The 7,874-nt window shown below is 40.4% G+C and overlaps 1 protein-coding gene across 1 annotated transcript; it reads left to right on the forward strand.

Annotated features, from left to right (window-relative positions):
• Positions 1 to 876: 876 nt before the first annotated feature.
• On the forward strand, positions 877 to 5,804 carry nmur3 (neuromedin U receptor 3). The gene is made up of 2 exons (XM_070903060.1): positions 877 to 1,802; positions 5,383 to 5,804. The coding sequence occupies exons 1-2, from the start codon at positions 965 to 967 to the stop codon at positions 5,802 to 5,804; spliced, it is 1,260 nt and encodes a 419-aa protein (XP_070759161.1). The 5' UTR covers positions 877 to 964.
• The last annotated feature ends 2,070 nt before the right edge of the window (positions 5,805 to 7,874 follow it).

The following is a 7,874-nucleotide window of genomic DNA, read 5'->3' on the forward strand; positions in this document are numbered from 1 at the left end:
CAGAGGGAATCTGCCATTTCTATTTGTTTTTTTGTCTTCACTTGTTTGTTTCTTCATCATCCATGACCAACAGAAAATGTCTTTTGTCATCAAAGGTCAGCAGCATAAATAGACAAAACCAGGTCTCCTTTCTTTATTGCAGCAGTTTTAAGGTCTCCTTATGTCCTGTGAGGTCTGCATAACTGCGTACTTAAGCTCACAGACAATAATTTCTACTTTTTCAAAAGGGGAAGGGTAATAATAATGATAATAATAATAATAATAATAAAATAGTAAATATAATGTTATCGGTTTTGATGAATGAGTGATGCATTTCTGCACCAGATGGTTCTGACACGTAATATTTTTATACCCTGAAAATGCTCGACTCCTGTATTTCCTGCTTGTCCCCCTCAAAAGTGAAGCATTTGTTGTTGTTTTAGACCACTAGGATGCCAAACTGCATCTGTCTGACATCTAAGTGGTAGTATTTATCGCTGAAACCATTAGTCGACTATTTTGATATTCGATTTTTCAAGCAAATTCATCTTCCCAAATTTGCTGCTTTTCTGACTCATGCATTATTGTAAAGTTCATGTCTTCAGGTGTTGGACTGATGCTCGGATAAAACTAGGAATGTGAAGACGCCACCTTGAGCTCTGTGAAATGTATGTTTTATGGAATAATCAACAATTTAAAAGAATAATTAGCTGCAGCCTTAGTGACATGTATTTAAGTATCACATTAGTTTAATCTTTGTGAATTTGTGAATCACTGAGTTTGAGTTGAAAAGTGTGATTTATGAAACAAGGTAAAGAAATGCTAGACTGAGGTTGAGGAATCATCACAGAGCCGCTAATCAAATGCAATCCTCTTCTGATGATTTCTTTATTTTTATATCAGGCCCCCGGTGTTGAATGAACCCAGAAATCAGCGCAGGATGTGTTGACATCTCCTGGTGTCTCCTCCAGTTCTCCTCTCTGAAATGGAGCTCTCTTTGCAGGGCTCCCCTTCGAACGTATCCAAACTGTTCCACAATACCAGCATACCACTAAATGCCACTGGGAATTACAGCAGCGACCCTTTCCCTGAAGTCAACCTCTTTGAAATCCTGGGTCCGAAACGATCTCCCTTTTTCCTCCCTGTGACCAGTGTTTACCTTGTCATCTTCCTCACGGGCTTGTCTGGAAACCTGCTCACATGTGTGGTGATAGCAAAGCACAAGAAGATGCGAAACCCCACCAACCTCTACCTGGTGAGCCTGGCTGTGTCGGACCTCCTTGTGCTTTTGTTCGGGATGCCCCTGGAGATATATGACCTTTGGCAGAACTACCCGTTCTCCTTCGGCGAGGGCGGCTGCTACTTCAAGACCTTCCTCTTCGAGACGGTCTGCTTCGCTTCAATCCTCAACGTCACAGCTCTGAGCGTGGAGAGGTACATAGCTGTGTTGCACCCGCTCAAAACGCGCTACCTGTCGACGAATCAACACGCCAAGCGGGTCATCACCGTCGTGTGGGTGGTGTCGATGATCTGTGCCATCCCCAACACCTCCCTGCACGGCATCTTCTACCTGCCAGAGAGGATGGAGGAGTCGGCCATATGCACTGTGCTGAAGCCCCTGTGGATCTATAACATGGTCATGCAGATCACCACTGTGTGCTTCTATTTCGTGCCTATGATAGTGATTAGCGTGCTGTACCTGGTGATGGGGCTTCATTTGGGCAGAGAGAGGCGGCAGCCCAGCGGGAACCTGGGAAAGAACTGTAACGCTCGAAGGAAGACCAGTGTGAACGGGCGCAGGAGGCAGGTCAACAAGATGCTCTGTGAGTTTTCCCTCCCCCCACCCTCGCCGTCTCTCTTCAGAAAACACGCATTACTGTGAAAGGCTGCTATGATTTGAAGTCAGATCCCCTCTAATCTGTGTTATCAATGCCAAGACATGTTCCCGAACACAAAACATGACAAAAACACAGCAAATAATGTCAGGGGATTGTCAGTTCTTTGTATGAATCATTTGGGCGTCTTTTTGTTTGCTTCTAAGCTTTGTGGCTTGATGAGATTTCATGTTCCTATAATGCAATCCATCTACCCCACTCTAAGGCCCTTTAATATAACTGATAATTGATTTGTTCCTTTCATTCTTATCAGTGAACATGAGTTTCATTCTGGACGTCTTCCACCACATGTAACAAAATGATAGCTGGTGTTGAATTCCAGTAGGAGGCATCTTAAAGGCCTGTTTTCTGAACCAGTTTCTTGCTGGAAGTGATGGAATTCAACATGAACCCAATATTATCTGCTAAGGTTCGAACAGTACTGGTATGTTCACAGGAGAGATGTCAGGTATTTTTACAGCCAATCAGAATTCAGCAATAAAGAAGTCAAAATCAAAATCTGATGACAGGTGTTACTTTATGTTGCCAGGGAGACGCAACTGTCAGTCAAATCTGATCAAAACACACACACAGTCCTGCAGCTGGTTTCACTTTGACTACGGCTTAGATATAAGTAATAGTTTGAATTCACATGGACGTCTAAATTGACCAATTTGCCATGAATTCTAGGTAAATTAAGACTTTTCTTTTCAAATGAAATCAATCAATGTAATAATGTAGCGCAGGTGTCACTGGTTGTTACCATGGAAACATGGTCCACACTGAAATCATTGCCATTCTTTCTTTTTTTTTTCATGATGAATTATACTCTTCCTCTAGCGCCATCATCAGGTCTCACTTCTTATTTTCCCAATATTTGCTGTGTAAGCAAATACCTGCAAAACCAATGACTAACCCTAACCCTGGTAAACAGTAAATGTTACGCTGCCCGGCTCAACTAAGAACACAAATATCAACAAATATCATTCAATCACAAATATCTGATGTTATAGAGAAATACTTTTATGTATTTATGGGATTTTTAACCACATTTTGGATGCTTTAAGACCTTTTATTTGAAACAGGAAATGTTTTTCAGAATAGAATTATGTATAAGTTATAAATTATTTAACGTTTTTCTTCTTATATTAGTATTGTTCCCTTAAATGTCACTTACCTGTGAGTCTGGGTCAGTCGGTACAAACTGTCTGGCCAAAATTTGTCCAAACCCACAGAATTGTATTTAAGTTCTGGCGGAGATCCCAAAGTTTCCAAAAATACCAAACATATCGGGCTGAATCTTGTAGAAATGATGCACAAGTCATCTGGAATATTTCCATTTGATGCATTTATGCAGCTATAAAAACATGGACTCAGGGGTTAGAATATTTCACTCAGTGTAAACACTTCAGCTTCACTGAAGAGAAGCTTAAAGGTTGGAAAAAGTGAAACAACCGTTTGTTAAGCTGCTCGACAAATGTCACAAACCCTGTTGTTGGAAAAAGAGAGAGACTAAGTTTGCCACTTTGACGTTTATGAATATCTTGTCCAAAGCTTCCAACAAAGCTCAGTTAGCTTGATGCCATATGTCATAGGTCACTAACAGGGGGGCCGCGGTCAGAGTCCGGACCCAGACGCCGTCCTCTACGGACCCAGACCTATAATCAATGAATTATTAAGGCATTTTAAATTTTGACGTGGTGCTTCTATTTTAACTGGCGCAGCTTTTCTAGTCTTTGCGGCGCTGGTTTAGCAGATCAGGAAACTCACAGACCAATAGCATACGAGTTACGCCAGCCCATGTGATGCCACTCAGCCAATCAAATCTGTGCATTCCAGGCGCTAAACATTGCGACTCTGTATACAGACAGATGAGAGGTGTCTGTCTGTATAGGTGTGAGAGGTGTGAGAGGTGAGAGGCGAGTGACCGATGATAAGACGAGTGAACGATACAGGGAGAGACTGTTAAGTCAACATGTAAAACAGTTAACAAAGAAAAAGAGAAACTCAAGCTGCTGCTACACTTTATTTTGTTTTTCTAAAATTAAGCACTTCATTTTAAGATGCACAGTTTTTCAAAAGCTATTTTATTTATTTTCTCTATTTTATTTTTAAATGCAGCCCTTCTTTTACTTAATGAGAGAAGGACATTATATATATCTACAGTATTATATATCTGTATAGTTCAATGTTAAGTGACAATAAATATTGTCAAAATGTTTTTGAATTGTACTTTCTTTATTTGATTTGACAGTCAGTTGTTGATTACATGCAGACGTTGATACAACTACTAGGCTACTTCAATATATATCACACTAAATCACAACGCAAGTTAGACATTAGGATGTTCCAGACCTTTGCTTGAGGAAATCTTCTCTTCGAATTTTAGTTGAATACCCCTGCCATATGTCGACCATCGAAAACAGCCAAACAGCCTGCGTCTGCTGCACCTCCTTCAGTGAGAGCACCGTGAGAGCATCATGCATGGTTTATTAGGAGTGCTGTAACGCCCAGTGATGTTGAGCATCTGCAGCTCAGAGTAACACGTTTACAAATGAGCGAAATCACCATCAAATTCTTAAATTCATCATCAAGAAATGTAATGGGACAATATTATTCCAGTTTAAGGGTCAGGAAGTATTTATGCAGTTTCAAAGATGCTCTTGAGTTGCTTCAAAGACATCACTATAAACTGAACCCACAATTAACTGACGGTATAATCTGCCTGTTGCTTTCTCAATTAATGGATTAATCAACTAAAACAATTAAATGATCATCAAAACAGATGCATTTAGTAATTTTTGCATCTCTACAGTGAATTGACTCAATAACGTCTGATACGCAGCAAAATCTAAAGTTTGCTAACATTAGCGAATGTTAGCCACCGTAAGCTACTGATCATACTAGTCCAAGTAAGTCTGCAGTATCAAAACCCCTGAGGGTACTGAAGTGAATAATGTTTTATCACCCAAAAACATTGTAAATTAGTAGTCTGTGACCCTTTCTTATTGTGCCTAGAATTTGTAATGAAATTGGGAGACTAAATGTCTGAAGCGCCACCAGACTGGAATAATTTGCTCGCTCAGATCAGTTACTTCTTTTCATGACTTAAAGTGTACTTGTTCTCGTTTTTGATTGTATTTGCCTTCATTTTTAGTTCATAGATAGACTCTTTTTGTCTGGAAGTGTTCATTTATTCCATTTCTTGTTGATTTTGTGCAGATGAAACAGAGATGTAGTGTGTGTGGTTTGGGATTGTGGGAGAGCCCTTAGATATGTGTTCTTGATTTTTACTACAGTTATGTTGTTTGGATTGTTTAATTCATCATTACTTATTTATTTTATTTGTATTCATCTTTTGTTTAAATGTTAATTCCCCCCTTATAAACGAGGGGTTTATCCTCAAATGAAATATGAATAATAATGTCTCCAGTGTAGAGTGATGCCCTCTTGGCATGTCAGGGTAACAATGGCATCAAAAACTCTGTTCAAGCTTTTTAAACAGCCTCATTCTCTCCTGATCCTCCAGCGATCGTGGTGGCAGTGTTTGGAGTCTGCTGGGCGCCCTTCCACATCGAGCGGCTCCTGTGGAGTTCCATCAGCCAGTGGACCGATTTGATGCACAACGTTTATCAGTACGTTCACATCCTGTCGGGCGTCTTCTTCTACCTCAGCTCAGCGGTCAACCCTATCATCTACAGCCTGCTCTCTACACGCTTCAGGGAGTGTTTCCGAGAGCTCGTGTGCTCCCACACGGAGGACAACAGCTCTGTAAGAGACTCGCCGCCATTCCCTAAGATTTTACTGGATCCCTCTGTCTCAGGCTCCAGAGCTCAGGCCGAGGGTAAGGACTCCAACGCTTGCATCCCTTTGCTGTCTCCTAACATGACACTGAGCATGGACACTGGGATCCTCACATGTGCATGTAAAGAGACGACCTCTGTGTTCTAACTGAGATTTGATTTCACTTTAAAGGGGTAGTTTGACATTTTAGACGCTTTCTTGGCGAGAGTTAGCTGAGACGATGGGTGCCACCGTCATGTCTGTTAAATATGAAGCTACTGCCAGGAGATGGTTAGCTTAGCTTAGCTTAAACTTCTGATTCTGATTGGACTGGAAACAGGGAGAAACAGCTAGCCTGCCTCTGCCCAAAGGTAACAAAATCCATCTACCGGCACCTTAAATCTCACAAATTAATACATTATATCTTGTTTGTTTAATCTGTAGAGTGGTATTGATTGTCTCATCTAACTCTTCTCAAAATGTCAAATTGTTCCTTTGAATTAATTACATGTCATTTAAGAGCTTGTATGTGAACTTTGGTTTGGCTTGTTTGTTTGTTACTATAAATGATATTGTTCAACAGTGCCTGCATATCCCACCTGCTGTCTTATTCTGTAACTGCTGTATGCCTTAGAGGGTGAATCCAGAGGGGAAAGTGGGACAGTCAAATCTGATCTGAACGGTAACATGTTGTACTTTTTTGTTCTTATTTGGAAAATAAAGAAATCAAAAAAAAAAAAAAAAAAAAAAATCAAATGTTTCAGTGGAACTTAAGAATGTAATGCTTTACTGTGAGCTGTTCCTAATCTTGTTTTGTCTCTTGTTGCACGGCCAGCCATCATGTACATGATTTGATTGATTTGTAAGCTCTTGTTCACTGTGGTTGCAAAGTTGAAAACTGACTATTGTGCAATGCCTAATTTAAAAGCAACAAAAATAAATGTTGAAGCTGTCCACACGTAGCTATTTTTTTTAAGTGTTAATGCCTGGTTTGGTGTTTGCTGACGGTTGTACTGATCATTGTACAGTGTGATTGTTACTTTTCTGGAGGCTGCGTGACCCTCATCTGACATCTTACCTGAAATAACAAGCCTCAACAATAGCAGAGAATCCACGCATGGTATAATTTGCATGTTGTTATAGTTTTGTTTCAGTGTGGCTTACAAAACTGCATGACCCAAGCGATTCTTTCTTCCCACCATCCGTCAGAATTCAATCTGTGGGCTGCGGCAATAATACATTTCATAGTTGAATGCCAGTTTCAATATTTCAGTCATCGCCGGATAGAATAGATACAATAGATTTATTTTTAGGCAGCATTGCATTCATATTCCGTCAATAACACTCGTTGCACCTGATGCTTCAAGACAAAGCAACGTTTTCAATATCTATTCCATTTCCATCTTACCTTCAGGGGCGCAATCTAATATGAAAGGAGAAACATCAACATTGGCCTTATTTTCAGTGTATTATTCATATTGGTGTTAGAGGTCAGCACACACTGGAGTCCATTTTTAGGGATTAAACAGAAAAGAGTCACACAGGCAGCCGAAAGCCTCTCTGTCCCTAATCGCTTCTTATAGGGGAGTTAAAATATTTTGCATCTTAGTCACATGTAAGAGCATGATTTTTGACATTGAATCAGCAGTTCCGTCCCCGTGGCAACATCATCGCCATGAAAATGCCCTGGTTTTACCTGCCACAAGCACACAAAGACATTTTTCTTTTTTCACCAATGGCGGATAAATATGTATGAGCCGATGATCTCGTGAAGCTGTAGTCACGGTCCAAGAATTGAAAATTAAATGTATGTAAATATTCATGCAAATGACCACAACAGGAGTTTGATGTGCGTCAGTGTTCGGCTGCTCTCTCTCATGAAAACTCAAGGACAAAAGAGACCAAGACGATGCTGTGTAAGAGCAGTTTAAATGAAAGCAGGGAAGAAGCACACAAACACTGGATCACAATAATGTGAATGTTCAGTTGGGAGGCATAATGAAGGACCAGTGTAAGGAGGACAGTCATATACATCAATCAGCAGATAAATGAATTCATTCTCTGTGCAAGACATTATACATATTGCCATCCCTCTCTGTGCTCTCTGTAAATCAAGAGCCCAATCCTTTCTTTGACTGACCCCAACTTTCCCATTTGGTCTTTCAATATTCACAGCCTCTTTTTTGTGTACCGTCCCTCACAAATCCAAAGGACACCATTTTGTCTTTAGGCTGCAGT

The sequence above is a fragment of the Enoplosus armatus genome, chromosome 3, assembly GCF_043641665.1.
Source record: "Enoplosus armatus isolate fEnoArm2 chromosome 3, fEnoArm2.hap1, whole genome shotgun sequence".
NCBI lineage: Eukaryota > Metazoa > Chordata > Actinopteri > Centrarchiformes > Enoplosidae > Enoplosus > Enoplosus armatus.